Here is a 19,458-nt window from a genome sequence, read left to right on the forward strand (position 1 = left end):
TCATCACCAATATCCAAGGATTACTGAGTTGTTTCCACGAGTAATAATGTGGTGAGATGGTAGAAACTGGTTGAAGCACTGGTCTACAAAGCTGCATGGCATACGGTTCATGTCCTCAGTCTTCGGATCCACCGTCCGGGGTTCGAATCCCTGTCAATCTTAATAGGGAAGTGGTGGCCTAGCAGGTAAGGAAGTTGACTCGTAATCAGAAGGTTGCCGGTTCAAATCCCGAGCCGCCAAGGAGCACTGAGCAAAGCGCGGTCCCCACACACTGCTCAAGGTAGCCTGTCATGTTTTTTTTTTTTAAATGCATCTGTGCCCAACGATGTCAAAATGAATACATAAGACATATTTACATGTACATTTATGCCATTTATCAGACGCCCTCACCCAGAGCAACTTACAATCAGTAGTTACAGGGACGTTCCCCCCCTGGAGCAATTTAGGATTAAGTGTCTTTCTCAGGGATACAATGGTAGTACGTGGGTCTTACCCACTAGGCCACTACCACCATCACCATGGTATTTGTCAGCAAATCTCTTTGAAGCCTGTATCAAGGAATACATTCAGAGACTGGATTACTAGGACCCAGGCTAAATAATGTATTCCATAAAGAGCCCTTTTGGAGGGTAATACCATAAAAACAAATGCAGACATTTGAATCCACATTGAACAGAAGTCTGCATGCCTTTCTTTGAGAGATGATGGGACCAGTCATGCAAAGTTATAATAGCTTGGAGGTGAGGCTGTGTGGCAGAACTTGGGAAAGTTAAAAACAAGTCATGCAGATACATTTAGGATCAGTTGATCAAGAATGGACTGCATTAGCGTAATCTTATGATGATCTCATACTGAACAAGAACCTGCCTGTGTCTCGAAAGAAATGAACAGAACCTTCTGATGCTGAAGAAGAGAATTTGACAAAGAGAAAGATTAGCATGTTGTGAGAGGAAAGGACAGGTGAAAGGGCGATTGTCTAAAACAACAAACTTTATCACCATTTTAGTTATCTTAATTACTAATTTAAGTTTGTGGGCCAATTTTCACAAAAGGCACGCTCTGAAGTAATACAGTGGTTCAGTGAGCCCTCTGGTTTCATTAGAAAGCCTTTTTATGTCTTTAACCATTCTTTAGGAGCCTTAATCATGGTGGAGCACATGCTGATGATGGCCTAACATTTGTCCCATGAAGGTCAGCTAATTAGACGGCATAAAAGAACCATTAGTACGCTTAAATGTGTTTTCACACCAACGGTTTTGACCTGGTGAAGTATGAAAATAATATTTCTTTACATGCACATTCAGGGGATCACATCTGTCCATCAGTCTGTCTGTCTCTCACACTGCTTGTTAGTGGCAGTTTTCAATGACTCTAATCTCTTGACTATTTCCCATGACACGTATGACACCATTTTGAAGTAGGGGTGCAGCACTAGAGATTGAACAGTTTTGGGGGCGGGGGTTATGTAAGAAAAGAAAAAAAAATCCCGGTTTTCGCACTGGACATCCTTGGCAACAATGCGTTGGCACGTCACGTGACTTTTATACCGTCATGGCCGACGACTGTAGACGACAGGGGCTGGAGCTAGAGAAAAGGATTTTCGAGTTGGACCACAAGTGTGCCACCCTCAGGACAGAAAAGCGGGGTATAGCGTTCTTAAACGATTGCTGCGCGCTTTTAAAGTTCCTAATATAACGCGCGACTGCGGTATTGACCACGAGAACGCATGCTAACCAGGCAAGGTTTAATAACAAGCAGGCTAATAGGCGCTAGCAAATGCTGCTAGTCTTGTGTACGTCGATGTGTGAAGCGGTTCAAAACGATCAGACGTGACTCTTAAACAAACTATTCATTTGTTCACCGCGACCAAGCCGGAAGTCCCCACGTAGCTGGTCGTTTGTTACAGACAAATAAATGTGCCGAAGAGACGCGCTATGAGGAAAGTTACAGTCATTTTTAATTCCACCAGCTGTCATTTAGAGACAAAGATGCGCGCCACACCACCTAAACACCGTCAGGTTTCCTGCTCGGCTCGGGAAAGTGGGATTGAACATTTAATTTTTTTTCTTGTTTGCAATGCATATATTGTATTGCGCAAAAAAAAAAAATACGTTTCGCATGTTTCGTTTTTAATTCATATTTTTGTCTAATACGTGGCAGTTTGGCATTATGTGCATGATTTAGTCTAGAAGTGTAGATATGTCAATTCTGTTCCACAATGTTATTTGCAGAATGCATATATTATGCATGTACCCCTTTATTTTAATAGGGGAATCAAGGGGTGTTTATATGGGTGTATATTTTTGGAGTAAGTACTTAACAAACTTTATTTTTCCCTAGATGATGACTATTTGCAGAATGCATCTACCATACTAGACAAGTTGAAAAACTATTACAGACAAGAGGGAGAAGGTAGCAGTCTACCTAAACTGCTGCAGGATTACACACAGGTACTTAAACACAAAATGAGGGTTTAGTTGTTCATGCATAGACTACATAAAATAATAAATTACACACACACACCGATTAGGCACCCCTATCTTTCTAGGTGTGTGGAACCTCAAACTCAAATGACCGTTGATTACAGTCCTGGACTGGTCTGCTCAACTGGCTCTTGATGCTCACTGCATTTCTGCGTTTCAAGCCATTTATATCATTTAATGAGTCTTCACACAGACCAGTGTTCATTCAAAACTGAGCCTTCCCTTAACATTTACAGCATTTATCAGATGCCCTTGTCCAGAGCAACTTACAATCAGTACTTACAGGAACAGCCCCCCTGGAGGGGGAATGGTAATAAGTGGGGGTTCAACCTGTGACTTTGTCATCTTCTGGTTCATAGGCAAGTGTTGCCCACTAGGCTACTACCATCCTTACATCTGTTAGTACAATTTAAGTTGTGATTAAATTTCATAAATCCCTAGTGGTTGTACTGCATTGCACCTGGATGGAAAGACTGGTAAAATTGTGTAAAATGCTAATCGCTGTTAAGAGTTATGGCACATTTTATATTGGCATCAGGTTCATTCAGTCTATAGAATGAACAGTAAAGTTCAGCTTTGTCTTTAAGTATTGTTAAATTCAATAGAGTTGAATAAGTTAAAATAAGATAAGATCCTTTTTTTAGTTCCACAAGTGGGACTAACATACATTGTCACAACAGGAAGTGGACAGTACAAGATAAGAGCAGCAAAAGACAAAAGCAAAGACACTATGTCGACTGTATAATATAAAAGTTCACTGTACAAATAAGCAAATAAATAGTCCTAGAATAGCAAAATAAAACAGTAAATGTGAGTTGTAAAAATAAGAAATGTCAGTATATCCATATGTATACAATATAGAAATATTTGTGATTTTACATATGTACAGAGTGGGTAGAAAAAAACCTGTGACCTAAAATAAAAAAATAGTTGATGTGGAAGATTCTGGAACATTGTTTGTGGTGCTTTAAAATTGGCAATTGCTCAAAATAATCTAGAAAAAATGTATATTCTAAACTATATTCTGCCTTCAATTGTACAGACATATTGAGTTTATTTGATTGGAAATTGGCCACTAGCTGTATAACAGCTATAAGCTGTTATTAATCATTTTAAATATGAAGCAATAAATTCTTGGAATGATGATATATGAAAGTCTTTATTGCTATTAATTTTATGCATTTGGTCTCTAAATTGAGTCTTGATGTGATGTCTGTATGTTTGCAGGTTATTCTTGACATTACATTCTATGAGGAGAACCAGTTGGTGGACCAGGAGTTTCCAGAGGAAAGCTCCTTGTTTCAGGTTCAGCAGCTGCTGCAGGACTTGACCGAGCCTGAGGTGTTGGCAACCAGGCTTGCCCCAACAGAGGAGGTATGTCCTACAAGAGATGGTGAGTTGAGTGTGTGACTTGAACTATGTGACCTGTTACTGGTCACATAGTCCACTCTTGGAGTACCCTAGTAAATGTGGTATTGTTGTTGAGGTCAAAATGTGCAACAAGGAGGTCTCATATTGTACTAATACATTTGTCCCGCAGTATAGCAATTCCACATCTGTATTTGAACAGACAAATTTTTTTAGTTTTTTAGCAATTGCATTCTTAAAGTATTTGCTTTTTTGAAGAAAGAAACTGTATTCTAAATACCATAATAATTGTAACCTGAATACAGATATTTTTGTACTCGTCAGCCTGTCTGCCTATATTCGAGTATGTACAACCCTGGTTATATTTACTATGTACCAATGCAATGTATAGTGGATTTTCTGTGGTCACAAGTTAGGTCACAAGCTTTCGGCTGGTGTTCATACCTATGCATTACTGGAAGAAGCCACTAGATGGCCTACCTGCCAAGTAGTCTGATAACTAGTGGGCAAAACACACAATTATCACTGCCACCACTCCAGTGGATGTAATGTTTTCCACTTCTAGTATTGGACTGGTTTACTGACCGTTGTTTGGCCACATCATTTCTTTTAGTTAGCAGGTTTTGTGTAACGTAGTGTTAAATATTTGTAATGTGGAGGTGATGCCGGTTTCTTTTGGCAGGTGCAGAATGTTCTTGGACTGGAGCTACTGGAGTGCCTCTACTGGAGACGGGGGGCACTGCTGTACATGTACTGCCACACCCTTCATCAGAGGAAGCAGTGGATTAAGCAAAACAAGGACACTTTCCTCAAGGTTAGAACTCATTATTTGTGTGAGTCTGTAACTTGAATTTCTACATATTTGTTTGACTGTTTGCATTTTGTATCTCAGTGTCTTCAGGAAGGTGTTCGGTACCTCATGCGGATGCTGCAAGTAAGGAACTCTGTGAAGCTGAATGAAGATGTGGTATTTCATGACTCTACAACTGCTAATTTTCTGTCTGAAGGTAAACAGTGTACATTTATAATTGTGTAGGTCTTTTCATTTTGCAATAAGCCTGCTAATATGCCCTTTTATTGTTGATCAGGATTTTTTTCAGACACCCATTTGCTGACCATGATGTACATAGGGGAGATGTGTTTCTGGGCAGTAAAATATGAGGACTGTAGCGTTGACAGAGTGGATCGCAGAGAGGACAGGCTTCATTTCCGGGACATTGGTACACAGGTCCTGCACAAATATGTTTCAGCATGCGAGGGACCCCTTCAGGGTCAGGGCTGGAACACTGAGAATGCCAAGGAGATCCTGAGCATCCTGCAGTAACCTGAAGTGACTTCCATGGCTAAATACTTCCAGATTCCATACTGTTGGCTCAAAATGTGTTTATGGTTAGGATTTTTATAAAGAGAGATCGTGAGCGAGAAAGAGAGAGAGTATAATATAAAAAAAATTAAAAATGACAAAAACTTTGGTGACAAAGAAACCATCACATTTTTTTTGTTACTTCGTTTTTTTATTTATTTTTAATTAGTTACATATGTATGCAAGAGGTACATAGATATGTCTTAAGTTCTTATTACCCTAAGTGGTTTTGTTCCACCATAATATTTGTATCATTTCTTTACCTGTTCAGAATTCCAAATTTTCTTTTGACAAGATGTCAATGAATTGGAAATAAAATTGTTTCCCAATGTATTCTTTTAAAACCATGTTTGATTTGTTACATCAAAATAAAAAATTAAACAGCAGTATCTGTATTGATTTCCTTTTGTTGCCTTTTTATGGTTTAATAATTATAAGTACCAACTCAATGTTCTAGCTGAAAATCAGCTTGGATTCTATGCTTAAAAATCAATAGACAAAACAATATAATTGCATGAGAGTAACACAAGAGTAAGATTCTGGCTAATGGTCACTGACATTTTTTAAACAGCTGCATTGGTTTCATTGTAAAAGCAGAAAAAAAACTTTTACTATTAACCTAGTGTCAGTTTATTACCATTTATGAAATATGTGAACCGTAAACCCACTGCAAACATGATATAACGTCAAAAAGAGGGAAAAGCCTAATTAAATAGTTCTGATTAATAAAATTCTGGTTTGATAAGGCTTAGCCCCCCACTAAAAGAATAAAAAAAAGATTGTTGCCAGATCTTGACTAAGTAGCGATGTGACAAAAATAAGCCTGTGGGTTTTTGCCGTTTCTGGTTAAGGCTGAATACTGATATAGCAAATAAAAGTAGGTAATTAAAAGCAAATAAAGGAAATAAAACAACAAAAAAAACGTTTTTAAGCACTTGGCAACATTGTCGAAAACCCCCAAAAAGTTGCAAGGTCTATAAGTCAAAGAACAGGCCAGTAATACCATTAACTTTTAACGTCATTTAAATATCTAAACATTTCAAATACATTCGAAAGCCCAATTAGTGAGTGGGTGAAATGGCCCAAGTGCAAGCTTACTACATCAACCACAATGCTTTGTTCGTGCACGTAACACGTGGCAAACCGGTTGTTTGCGGAAGTCTCGACAGTCCGCATACATGGAACTTACAGAGTGGACTTCCACGGATCATAGCAGGCAGGCGGGCTGACGTACGATAAAATATGAACAACGAATCCATCGTTATACGGAGTTTTAGGAATATTAAGGAAAAGCTGTTTGGGAATGGGAAGCGTTCAGATGTCCAGAATGGAGAAAACGCGCAGCTTGAACAAGAGTGCTTTTTAGACCTCTTACCGGTAAGGAGAAAGTGGAATTTGTACATTTATTCTCTGTTAATAATGCAGATCAAAGAACCGATACATAGATGTCCATTTAAAAACGATGTAATTACAAAAATTACACATTCCAGTATTTCGGTACATTTGTAATGTTCTTCCCCGGGCGCCTGTCATGGCTGGCCACTGCTCACTCAGGGTGATGGGTTAAATGCAGAGGACAAATTGCACTGTGTGCACTGTGTGCAGTGCTGCTCTGTATCACAAGTGACAATCACTTCACTTTACTTTTTACTTTACAGTATTTCGGGCCTATTAAGTCTCAATAAATATATACTGTACATATATAAACTAACATTTTCGTTAACAATACATTCTTGCTTACTTACTAGTTGTTAATGTATTTCACAATTTACCAGGTATTAAAAACAGGTATTTTTGCTATTGAGATTTACAGTATTTATGTAAATGGACAAACAAGGGAACTGATTAGCACTTTCTCATTGTATTCACTAAAGTGAAAGTGTGAAACACATCACAGCACAATAACGGTAGGAATAAACATTTTCTCTGTCTTTCCTTTTTAGGTGGACAAGCAGTTCCTCATCATGACCTTCTTGTCACCGCAAGATTTGTGTCTACTGGGGGGGACCAGTCGCTACTGGAGGGCGCTGGTTCGAGACCCCCTTCTGTGGCGATACTTCCTTCTGCGGGACATGCCCCTTTGGCAATCCATTGATCACGTGTCAATGCCTAAGCAGTTAGAAGCTCTTGAAAACCCTCTGACAGAGGGGTCTGATCTTCAGAAGCATGACTTCATGGGAGAGTACGTTTTATAAAACATCAAATCAAATGTCCTTTATCCTCACATCAGTTCTACTAATAGGTACAGTATATATGAGTGGAAAAATAGTGTGCAAGAGTCTCTCCCAGAGCAGAGATTTGACAAAAACACATTGCCGTTTATACAAAATATACATAAAGTAAAGATAAATTTAATTTAATAATGTGTAAAGGTCTGGAGGAAGAAACTGTCCAGTAGTCCCTGGGTCTGGACCAGATGCTGCAGTAGTGGGTAACACACTCGCCTATGAACCCAGGTTCAAATCCCACTTACTACCATTGTGTTACTTAGGTTGCTCCAGGGGGACTGTCCCTGTAACTACTGATTGTAAGTCGCTTTGGATAAGGGCGTCTGATAAATGTCGTAAATGATTATTGTATTGAGATTTACAGTATTTATGTAAAAGGACAAAAAAGGGAACTGATTAGCACTTTTTCATTGTATTCACTAAAGTGAAAGTGTGAAACACATCACAGCACATGGTGCACACAACGAAATGTGTCCTCAGATTTATCCCATCACCCTTGATGAGCTGAGAGCAGATAGTGAAAGTTGGCAATTTGGGATTTGAACTAGCAACCTTCTGATTACGGGTCAGCTACTAGGCCAACCACTGCCACTAACATTTCCAAGGTACAACAAAGGCTCCTACAATCCAATGAGTTTTTTCTTTTAACACATTTATATTCAAGGTGACATGAAGAGCATAAAACAAGTGTTCATTGCACTCCACCACCTATCCTGAATAAATAGCCCAAAACAAAAACATCATATGTTGTTGAATGCTGCATATATCCTTACTGACCCCCTGGGTTATTATATTTCAGGTATCTCAAGGCCTGTCCAGACTGCCGAAGTCAGTGGCAGCAGTCCAAGCCGACATACGAGGCAGTCGCATCGTTCCTAAAATCTCTGGTGGTGCCTAACGAACCACGCTTTGCCATGTTCGGGCCTGGATTGGAGCAGCTGGAGGTGTCCTTGATAACAAATATGATGTGTATGCCTCACATCCTGCGTGTGGAAGGAACACACCAAAGACAGATCAGTGGTCAGTGTTAATATCGCTATCAAATGCATACACATTAACGTTATGCTATAGTCCTGGCTGCAAAAACTGTTTGAGTACAAGTTCAGACTGGAACATATCCTTGTTAGAAGTTTTCATGAATGGCTTGTAATAATTTCATGGTATGTTTTTGTTTTTATTTTACATCCTGGAGCACAATTTGTGTTTTTAATGCTTGTTTGATTAATTGATCAATTCTGAAGTAGACCAGAAGAGGGCAGAGTTGTACTCTATTTCTCTCTGGATTGTCTTCTTCTTTTTTTTAAATAGGTATTGGATCGGGAATTACCTTTATGTTCAACCAGAGCAGGTTCAACATATTGGTTCTTTATTCAACTAACAGGTGAGGTTTTGTATTGACCCTTTTCATGTCGCTCAGAATTCACATTGACCGTTAGGACCACTTCCTGTTGTTGAAGTATGAAGTCCTTTATTTTTCCAATTGTGTGTTGCAGAACAGAGAGGGAAAGAGCTCGAGTAGAGCACGCCCATGTTAACAGTAAGCTCTTTATTCGTGAAGAAGACCAGCAGCAAGGCAAAGTGCTCTTCAGGCTTCTGCCTCATGTACAGGAAGTGTGCCAGCTTGTTGATGGCTTCATCTATGTAACAAATGCAGAAACGGATAGAGGTATTACCATTTTCAGTTCATTCCTAGAGGACCATTAGTTTTGTCTAACTTTTCAGTCTACAGATTAATGTCATAATACAGTGAAAATGAATATTAAATTACTGCCCAGTTGTATGCCACAGTACCAATCCATGCTTGGTGACAAGAGCTTAGATTGCAATTATTATTGTGATTCTTTCTCTTTTTTGCTGTATTTTATGTGTAAAGACATTGTTACAAATTATGCAAGAGTCTGAGAGCTCAGTTTCCACCATCAGTGTCTCATTTTATTGTGTCCTCCCTTCAATTAAGGTTTTGATGGTGCAGAGGAGGCTCGAGCCCAAATCAGAGCCATGCTCCAGCCAGACTGGGGCCCAACCTCACGTCCTCTGCTGGTGCTGTCATGTGTGTCCAATGTGTGGTTGAGCAGTCAGCACACCCCCTGCACCAGCACTGCCCATCAGCTTGAACTCAGCCTCCTGCCGAACCCCTGGATGGTGAGAACCTCACTCGCTCGCACTTTCCTCCTTCAAATAGTGCAGAAAATGTACCCTGCTGCTTGTCATGATTATCATTACTGTAATCATGAAGCTGAAGCCAGTCCCGAACCCCAGATCATAACACTGCTGGTACACAGCCTGGAAGGGTACTATGCTTCAAGTGTTCACGGCATCTGTTGCCTATTTTTGCATTTAATTCCAGACTTTTCTTTCTAAATTTGAATATTAAAGAAAATTTTTTTTGTAAAGAAAAATTATTATTCACTGTAAGATTGTTTTTTGGTTTAGGTCCAGAACACAGCAGCGCAAACACTGTCAGGACTGATGGATGGATTCACCTGGATTCTCAGACATGCAGGACAAAGAAATTAACCCGACACTTTTTATTTAAAGGCACTTTAATTATTGTATTGTTTATTGGGTAATCTTTCACCATGCTGTAGTATCAAACATAGTTATATGTAGAAAATGCAGCATTCATTGAACTCAAATGTACTAAGGGTGGTAGTAGCCTAGTGGGTAACACACTCGCCTGTGAACCAGAAGACCCGGGTTCAAACCCCACTTACTACCATTGTGTCCCTGAGCAAGACACTTAACCCTAAATTGCTCCTGGGAGACTGTCCCTGATTGTAAGTAATCACTTACTGATTGTAAGTCGCTCTGGATAAGGGCGTCTGATAAATACCGTAAATGTAAAGAAATGGAATATTCTATTAATGAGATCATATTTTTTGTATCCGTGGCTTTTATGTGGTGGTTTTACACTGTGATTATCAATATAATTTATTAGAACACAATTCTTCTTGAAAATGATCTTGCAGTCTGTTTGTTCTTTTACATTCTGTGGAGTCTCGTCAGCAGTTATGTCGCATGTAGATGGTATCATGTACTTTTAATGATTTAAAGGAATAACTCAATTGTTGTATCAGTCCGTTATCTTGAGTTATCATGAGTCACAGACTCAGCGGCCCTCCCGTTTCCTTATCATTCCAACAATGATGACAATGATGTTACAATGATGTCACCCTTCTCCTGGCCTTCACCCATCTAGATAAAAAGGATACATGTAAGGAGATTCCTTTGAAGAAGTGGGGCACACCTATATGCTCGTCACACCTGAACATAAAGACCGTTTTTGGGGGACATTCATATAGGATAAAATATCACAGCACTGAAAAAAATGGGAATGCTGTGTTTTAGTATAGCATGTAAATCACACACATGTCATTGGTCATAAGTTTGGATGAATCTACTCTGTAGTGGTTAAGGAGACTAAGATGGAGCCATTTTGAAGAATCCAATGTTAGAAACTTATTTAGATTTTTTGTAGCATGATAAAGTGAAGTATGCTTGATGAATCTGTATTTTTGGAGCCAACTATTTTTACCATCATGACTGTTTGTTAATGAGATGCTCGTTAACATGAGTGAATTATTAAAAAGCGTTCATCGTAAACCTTCAGGACTCTCGGAAAACCATCCCTGTGTCTAAATTAAGGTGGTGGATAGAAGCCAAGAGTGTGAAATCTGCCATAACAGCAAAAGCGCCCTGCTTTGAAAAGACTCAAATGTTCAACATTTTACCTTACTTTGTATTCTCTTTATTAATTTCCTAACCGCACATGTGTTATTCATAGTCATGTGTCTTCAGATTTATATTGTAAAAAACGAATTAGACGAGTAGGCGTCAAAACTTCTGACTGGAGGCGTATGCACACACACTGGAAAATCCCCAATTGCGCAACACTAAAGTAAAGACGGCAGACATCTGAACTAGTGTTGTGTCATTCACGAACAATTCGTTCAAAAAAGGTTGAACGTTGTTCTCTGTTTATTTTTTTAAACTGATTTAGTTTCCAGATAAACAAACTTAAAACGTTAGACTGGCGGTAATGAGACGAGAGTGAGACTCGCCAGTTCTATACAGCAGGCACAAGGCCGGAGCGACGGGGGGAGAGAAGATTCAGGACTTATATTTGCCATAGTTATAGTAGTACAACACGTAAAAAGCAATGTATCCTGAACCGCTCTGTTTTGACTGTGCATAGTTAAAGTAATAGTTATAAACACAAATAAAATAGAATAAAGGGCAAAGTAAAATAGAAGAAAAGAATAAGGCTGGTAAAAATGCAAGCAAGTTAAAAGGCAAGCAAATATTTGTGTTCAAGGAGAAAATAATATATGGACATCATTGGACAGTGGCTATGGATTCTGCTAAAGTGCATTGTGCATAGCAGTACCAGATGATTCAATGAGCAGTCAACGACTGGTCGGGGTGTGAGGTGTTAATGCCTGAAGAAGAGAAGTGCTAAATTGCTAAATTGCCAACGCATAAACTCACATACAGTAGCACACAGCAGGTAATAAGTAGCGTATAAACCTGCAGTTTGAGAAAAAGCATCACTCTCATTGTGACAATTTACAAGGGAACGGTACAAGTCCAGTGTGAATCCTTCACTGAATGTACTGTGGGGTATCTGTTTTATTTATAGGCACCTTCCTGTCACACAAGGACACCGTACAACCAACAATACAACACACAGCAAAACTACAATAAAAGAGAAGATTATAATGCATAATAAAGCAAGATTAAAAGGCATATGTACTACAAATGAATTAGACAGTGCAAAAGACTCAGAAAGAGAGAGTGCACTTTTGAGTGAGGATTTAAAGGGCGAGTGTGAATTGATATTTCTGAGCTTAAATGATATGTCCGTATATACATAAAAGATGTTGTCCAGCAGGGATGATTGCTTAGCCACCATTCTCCTGTCACTCACCACCTCCACTGGTCCAGAGGGCATCCTAGAACAGAGCTGGCCCTTCGGATCAGCATGATCAATCTCTTCCTGTCCCCAGCAGAGATGATAGCTCCCCAGCAGACCACACCATAAAAGATGGCTGAGGCCACCACAGAGTCATAAAAGGTCTTCAAGTGTGGGCCCTTCACCCCAAAAGATCTGAGGCTTTGCAACAGGTACAGCCTGCTCTGCCCTTTCCTGTAGAGGGCATCAGAGGTGTTAGGCCAGTCCAGTTTATACCTGTAGCTCTCCACCACCTCAATGTCCATGCCCTGAGTTCTCACATACTGTGGTCGATTGCTGAGGTAGTCCAGGACCCATGTTGTGAGGTGGTGATTCACTTCTGTGTGCTGCAGCGTGTCCCTCAGGATTGTGAGAAGGATGGTGTTGAAGGCACTGGATTCTCACAGTGCTCCCAGTGGTCTCCAGGTGAGAGAGGGAACGATGTAGGAGGTGGATGATGGCATTGTCCACTCCAATGCCAGGCTGGTAGGCAAACTGAAGTGGGTCCAGTGATGAGCTCACCAGGGGCCGAAGCTGAGCCAGGACCAGCCCAGGGTCTTCGCCACGTGGGATGTCAGAGCCACCAGCCTGTAGCTGTTGAGGTCCTTGGGTCATGGAGTCTTTGGCACTGGTACCACACAAGAGGTTTTCCAGAGCTCTGGAACTCTCCCCAGCCTCAGGCTCAGGTTGAAAATGTGATCCATCACCGCACACAGTTGATCTGCGGAGGACCTGGTGACGCTTGAGCTAATGCCATCTAGTAATGATGCGGGTGGCTGAATTCTGAACTATTTGAAGCTTAGAGAGAGTTTTGTGAGGTAGACTGTAAAGAAGGGAGTTACAATAATCCAAACTAGAAGTGACAAGTATGTGGACCAGAATGTATGGTGGGTGAGGGAGGGATGGAGGAGTTTGATATTAAGAAGAAGGTCGCTCTCGCTCCCTGATGATAACATCAATATTAATGGAAAAACTGTCAGTTTTAGATACTGTTGATTTAGTAGGATTTCAGTTTCATTAATTTAAGGCAATTCAAGTTACATAATGCAGGTGGGCACAGATAAGATGATAGACAATCCAGGGTTTGGTTACAATGAAAATAGTGACTTATACAATGAAAATAGTGACTTTGTATTACCTTCATTAAAGCAGGTTAAACCAGTGTAGTTGCGATTGGTGTGAATTATACAGTCCTTGTAATGTTAATGTACCAGTTAAAAAGCATACCATAGGACAGGAGACTTAAAACATCATGACTTATAAACGAGTTTAGTTTTTATGAACGAGATTGTCAATGGAACACAGCCACAACACACAGTTCAGGAAGCCATGTCCACAGGCTCCTCCTGCCATGCCCTGAACGATTTGGTGATTCGGTGAACGAATCTTTTTTTGACTCTAGAGACTCGGTACATCTAAAAGAACTGCCGTGACCGTCACTAATCCGAAGTGGTGAAGCTTCTCCACGCGCGTTTCCCAGGCGACGCCAGCCCACAATGCATTTCGCGCGCGCGATTACACGTCACCAGGGTGCACTGTTGTCCTCGCACTTTGGCGTGGACTTCCTCATTCCAGATGCAGTCGAGTTCTAAATGTGAGCCGGCAGTCACCCAGGCGCGCCGCTGTCCACATGGGGAACGCGAACTCAGACAGGAGGAACGGCTCCGTTGTTCGACGAAGTTTTCGCAATGTTCGCAAGAAGCTGGTTGGGAATGAGATGCGCTCTGACGCCGGGAATGGAGAGAAGGCGCTGCTGAGCTTTATAGACCTGCTGCCGGTAAGCATCTTGCTGTAGTTCCCCTGTGTTGGGGAAAAATGCCGAATAGTTCACTTTTCTTGACATAAGCATCAGTTGGATTGTTGGGGATGTGGGAAAATATGAATAGTATTAGTAATATTTAAAACAGTAAAAAAAAACAGTAATAATATCATCAGTTAGACCATGGAGCAGTTGAGGAGGATGGATCACGTTCAACTGTTCATCTTGTATCTGGTACAGCTGGGCCAAGCTGGAGGATGCAATGCGAGGGTGTGGTCAGTGTTGTCATCATTCAGGAATGGTCTGAAGAACTAAACATTTCAAGATGTTTTTTTTTCCAGTCCAATCAAATTGTTTTGTGGAATGTGCTGGAAAGTCCAGTCCATCAATTCATGGAAGCCCCATATCACAACTTACAGGGTCTCCTACCAAGCAGAAGATTAAATATTCCGTTCCCTTTTCAGGTGGACATGCAGTTTCACATCATGACCTTCTTGTCACCACAAGATTTATGTCGACTGGGTGGCACCAGTCGCTACTGGAGGATGCTGGTCCGAGACCCTCGCCTTTGGAGATACTTCATGCTGCGGGACATTCCCCATTGGTCATCCATTGATCACTTGTCAATGCCTAAGCAGCTAGATGCTCTTAAGGGACCCTTGAGTGGGGGACCGGGGTGTCACACACAAGATGTCATGGCAGAGTGAGTCTTCATTACAAATAAGGCTGTTCCTAGAGTTTCTAAGATCTGTGAAAAATGTGCCTGTTTTTCCATGTTACATGTATCCATGTTAAACGTTTGCTGTGCTGACTACCATCAGCGAGGTTGCACAAATTGCTGTATATATTGATATCAGTGAAGTATTTCCATATATATATATATATATATATATATCACACACAAACATAAATATTACACTGAAAAAAGTAACAGTGAATGTTACCTGTGCATCCAGATTTCATGTGCACCCTCTGTTATCCTCATTGATCACTTTTTTAATGATATTTAAACAGGTATATTAAGGCTTGCTCAGACGGCAGAATTTTGGGGCAGCGGTCGAAGCCAGTGTACAAGAGGTTCACATCATTCCTGAGATCGCTAAGGACTAAGGAACCTCGCTTTGCTATGTTTGGCCCTGGATTGGAGCAGTTGGAGGTGTCTCTGATCGCAAATATGATGTTTGCACCTAACATCCTGCGTGTGGTTGGAATAACCCAAGATACCGGTAAGTACTTTAATAAAAATGCATATTAGATGTCAATCACAATTGAATTTATTCTAGACATTTATTTTCAACGTACATTTTCAACAATTCATAATCCTGCTTAGTTTATACAGTTCTCACCCATCATCCACAAAAATACAAAATGTCTATATTGCCAGACTTCTGTAGTTATGAAAAGCTTTGGATGCCTGTTCTGTGGACATGTGTTTAGTGGAACCCCCTCCAGTTCACATCCACAGTAAATAAGCTTTGTTGAAGATGCTGAGATCTATATGAGTGTTGCAGGTAATCTTGTTACAGTTGTGGGTTCGTCATGACGTGTGATGTGGCAGATGTGTATCAAGACAAGCACACGTCAGTACTGGTGCACCACAAGGTTGTCCATTCACCTTTTCTCCATACCTATTTGTTGAGTGCACAAAAGACCGCTGAGATTGTGGTGGCCCTCTCAACATAAGTGGCTCTGTTGTATGTATCTACAATCATTTCTGGGAACCCGAGGGTGGATGAGGAACACGGCCTTCATCACCAAGAAAGTGCATCAGAGGAAGGCCTTTCTGTGATACCTGGTAGAATTGCAACCTGCCACAGACCCCGAACGTCCAGTTCTGCTCAGCAATCATCGAATCCACACTTACAGCCATCTGGGTTGAACCGTTAGGCTCAAAGGAGCAAACTCCGTCTGTCCAGCAAGGACATTCACAGTCGCAGGGTCCCACTGTCAATATTAAACCTCACTCCTCCTAGCCTGGATATAATGTCCTCTTGCCACTTTGATCTGGTAGAAGACTCAGGACCATCAAGGCCCACATCACATTCATGCAAACAGCTGTGGACAGCTGTGTTCTTCAAAATATTTATTAGATCATATGCTTGTGAATTGGGCCAAAAGATGGCAGCGTTGCACCATTTTTCAAATAATGTTTTCTTCTATTTTTTGTATTAGGAATTGGAGCTGGAATTACTTTCATGCACAAACAGTGCAGGTTCAACGTTTTGGTCATTTACTCATCTAACAGGTGAGATGTTGCTTTAATCGCTTTAATCAGTCCTCAGTCTCTGTTAGCTGACTGGAGAGAATTATTTTATTCCCAAAGCATTACATTTTGGGCAGTTTCTCCCTGGTTTATATTTTTCACAGAGAGAGTACAAAAGTGCATTTACTTTGAAAAACGCAACCTGTTTTTTTTATGTTGTTGTTGCTTTTTAATCCCTTTATACTGCACGTGTGTTGCAGTGTACAGAGGGGAAGACATAGAGTGGGGCACATTCAGGTCAACAATGAACTCTTCATCAATGAAGAAGAGCAGCAGCCTGGCAAATTTGTGTGCCAGCTTCCCCCTCACATACAAGAAGTGTGCCAGCTTGTTGATGGCTTCATCTATGTAGCCAATGCTGAAGCTGACCAAGGTAACATTCAGATCATTATTCAGAACTCACATGTGTAAAACTCTTCAAATGTTCTAGAAGTATCTTTCAGTTTCCCCATAATTACCATCACATTTGGAAATAGTGACAAATCAGAATCACGGTTATTGGCCAAGTGAGTGAAAACAAGGAATTTGATTCTGGCACAGTATTAAAAACAGCAATATACAATATAGTAAAAATCTTGTATACAGAAAATTAAATATTTTACAGTGTACATTAAGTGCAGTTGTAATGTTGTAGGTGCCTAGCATTGTAACAGTTCAGCTGTTTAGCAGGGTGACTGGGATGGGAAGGAAGCCATTCCTGTGTCGGCTAGTCCTGGTCTGTAGGTTTCTATATCGTCTGCCAAAAGGCAACAGTGTAGAACTGGATCAGAAGCTCCTGTGGAATGCTGGACTTCCTCAGTTGTCTTAGGAAGTACATCCTCTGCTTGGTCTTTTTGATGGTGGAAGTCCTCCACTTCAGGTCAGGGTGGTGGTGGTACCCTGGATCTTCACAGAAGACACTGGGCTGTCTGATATTAAGGTGGCAGTAGCCTAGTGGGTAAGACACTTGCCTGTGAACCAGAAGACCCAGGTTCAAATCCAGTGTACTACCCTGAGCAAGACCCTGAGTGTCTCCAGAGTGACTGTGCCTGTAACTACTGATTGTAAGTTGCTTTGAATCAGTCCAATGACAGTGGTGTCACCTGTAAACTTCAGGAGTTTAACATCCAAGTTCCTGGATTGTCAGGGTGGTAGTAGCCTAGTGGGTAACACGCTCGCCTATGAACTAGAAGACCCAGACCCAGTGGGGACAGGACTCATCCTTGATGTGGTGCCAGTACTGAGGAACCGTGTCGTCCAGCCTTCTTGTCTGTCAGGAAGCTAAAAAAAAGTGAAGTGATTGTCACTGTGATACACGGTGCACACAACAAAACATGTCCTCTGCATGTAACCTATCACCCTTGGTGAGCAGTGTGTTGCTCAGTGGCACCTCAGTGGCAGGATCAGGATTCGAACCAGCAACCTTCTGATTATGGGGCATGAAGTTGTTGTAATAATATATGGCTGCTTTAAATATAGTGAGATTTTTGAAAAGCTGTCTGTTGCAGTTCTACCCAGTTTTAATACTTTTCTTCCACATCAGTGTCTCATTCACACAGACCTTGTGTTCTCCCCTCATTCAAGCTTCTGGAGGGATAGAGGAGGCTCAAGCCCAAATCAGAGCCATGCTCCAGCCAAACTGGGGCCCATCCTCACGCCCCCTTCTGGTGCTGTCATGTGTGTCCAATACATGGCTGGCCAGTCAGCACACCTCCTGTGTGAGCACTGCCCATCAACTTCAGCTCAGCCTTCTGCCTAACCCCTGGATGGTAAGAGTGCCCCACTGGCTCTTTTTATTCATTGCTGAAATTTATTTTTTATTCTTTTTCACTGAGGATATTGTTATGATTATTATTATCATTACTCATTGCAAACTTTGTTTTGTGCCAGGTTCAGAACACAACAGCACGGTTGCTGTCAGGAATGATAAATGGAGTCACCTGGCTGCTCATGCACTCTGGGATAAGACTCTAATAAACTAAAGCACTTTACATTTGAGTAGTTACTTAAAATGCATACGGTCCAATTCAGATTGAAGGAAGTACTAAGGGGATGTTTTAGTCAGATGAAATGTAAGGGAGGTTTTATTTGAAAACTGGTGATACTATTTAAAAAAAATAGCGGATCAGTTAATGCAACGGAATAACTATAAAAAAGGTTTCATATTGGCTAGCCATTTATTTAAATTTTATTTAATTAATTCTTGTTATAATAGCCCTGTATGCCTTATAGCCTAAGGCTTGAGATAAAGTGCCAAGCGCCTTTATATTGGAGTCCAAGATGCTTTTCACGAAGCAGCTTTGCACACTACAAGAGACAGACTGAATGGATTTTTTATGCTTTGATATCTATTGGTATCTATTTTCTATATACTGCACTTGATTACACTGGCAGAGGCAAAAATGCATTCATGGGCAACAAACAGAGACCCCATGTGGTGATGTTGATGATGATTACACTTCATGGCTTTTGGTAAGGCTTTCATCTGACAAATTGATTTCAATATATCATATGTTGATCATATGATTGTTTTGTTTATTTTGGCTTTTATTTTTATTATTTTAGAGAATCATCAGGCACTTTGGTGTCTGACATGCCACAAGGACCTATTTTGTTTCCCCTAAACCCTTACCCCAAATTATTGATTCCTTTCATGGAATTTCTTAGCATCCATGTGCTGATATTCAGATCTACTGTTTTTTTTTTTTCCAAGTTGTCTTACCTGACTGACTGCTTGATAGACGTTAGCCTACCTTTAAGTTAAATACTTTGATGTTCTAATTTTGCATTTTGCAATGTACATTGTTTATTACCTTAGCCTTATTGTTTTTGGCAACATTTGTGATAACCAATTATCACAATTTTTTTGTCTGACCCACATTCCCCACCCTGAACATTTTATATTTATATGATTTGCAGAAGCTGGGTTGTGCTGCGATTGGAGGGTCTGTATGCATTGCACATATTTCTGTTGTTTAGCACATTGCACTTGATGTGTTTGTTTAGTTAGTTTTTGTTTTTATGCTGTTCTTTATATCTTGAAATAAATTCTTAATTGAATGAA

At 40.6% G+C, this 19,458-nt stretch overlaps 3 protein-coding genes across 3 annotated transcripts; all 3 read left to right on the top strand.

Annotated features, from left to right (window-relative positions):
- The first annotated feature begins 1,502 nt into the window (after positions 1 to 1,502).
- rimoc1 (rab7a interacting mon1-ccz1 complex subunit 1) lies at positions 1,503 to 5,600 on the top strand. Its single transcript, XM_028989111.1, has 6 exons — positions 1,503 to 1,645; positions 2,341 to 2,450; positions 3,711 to 3,857; positions 4,534 to 4,665; positions 4,744 to 4,858; positions 4,940 to 5,600. Exons 1-6 carry the CDS (start codon positions 1,552 to 1,554, stop codon positions 5,173 to 5,175), a joined length of 834 nt encoding a protein of 277 aa, XP_028844944.1. The 5' UTR covers positions 1,503 to 1,551; the 3' UTR covers positions 5,176 to 5,600.
- Positions 5,601 to 6,376: 776 nt separating this feature from the next.
- On the top strand, positions 6,377 to 10,403 carry fbxo4 (F-box protein 4). Its single transcript, XM_028988017.1, has 7 exons — positions 6,377 to 6,591; positions 7,158 to 7,396; positions 8,242 to 8,462; positions 8,751 to 8,823; positions 8,936 to 9,108; positions 9,400 to 9,584; positions 9,876 to 10,403. The coding sequence occupies exons 1-7, from the start codon at positions 6,457 to 6,459 to the stop codon at positions 9,957 to 9,959; spliced, it is 1,110 nt and encodes a 369-aa protein (XP_028843850.1). The 5' UTR covers positions 6,377 to 6,456; the 3' UTR covers positions 9,960 to 10,403.
- Positions 10,404 to 13,858: 3,455 nt separating this feature from the next.
- On the top strand, positions 13,859 to 19,458 carry LOC114794635 (F-box only protein 4-like). The gene is made up of 7 exons (XM_028987324.1): positions 13,859 to 14,170; positions 14,617 to 14,855; positions 15,167 to 15,378; positions 16,325 to 16,397; positions 16,616 to 16,788; positions 17,979 to 18,163; positions 18,285 to 19,458. The coding sequence occupies exons 1-7, from the start codon at positions 14,024 to 14,026 to the stop codon at positions 18,366 to 18,368; spliced, it is 1,113 nt and encodes a 370-aa protein (XP_028843157.1). The 5' UTR covers positions 13,859 to 14,023; the 3' UTR covers positions 18,369 to 19,458.

The sequence above is a fragment of the Denticeps clupeoides genome, chromosome 1 (assembly GCF_900700375.1).
Source record: "Denticeps clupeoides chromosome 1, fDenClu1.1, whole genome shotgun sequence".
Taxonomy (NCBI): domain Eukaryota; kingdom Metazoa; phylum Chordata; class Actinopteri; order Clupeiformes; family Denticipitidae; genus Denticeps; species Denticeps clupeoides.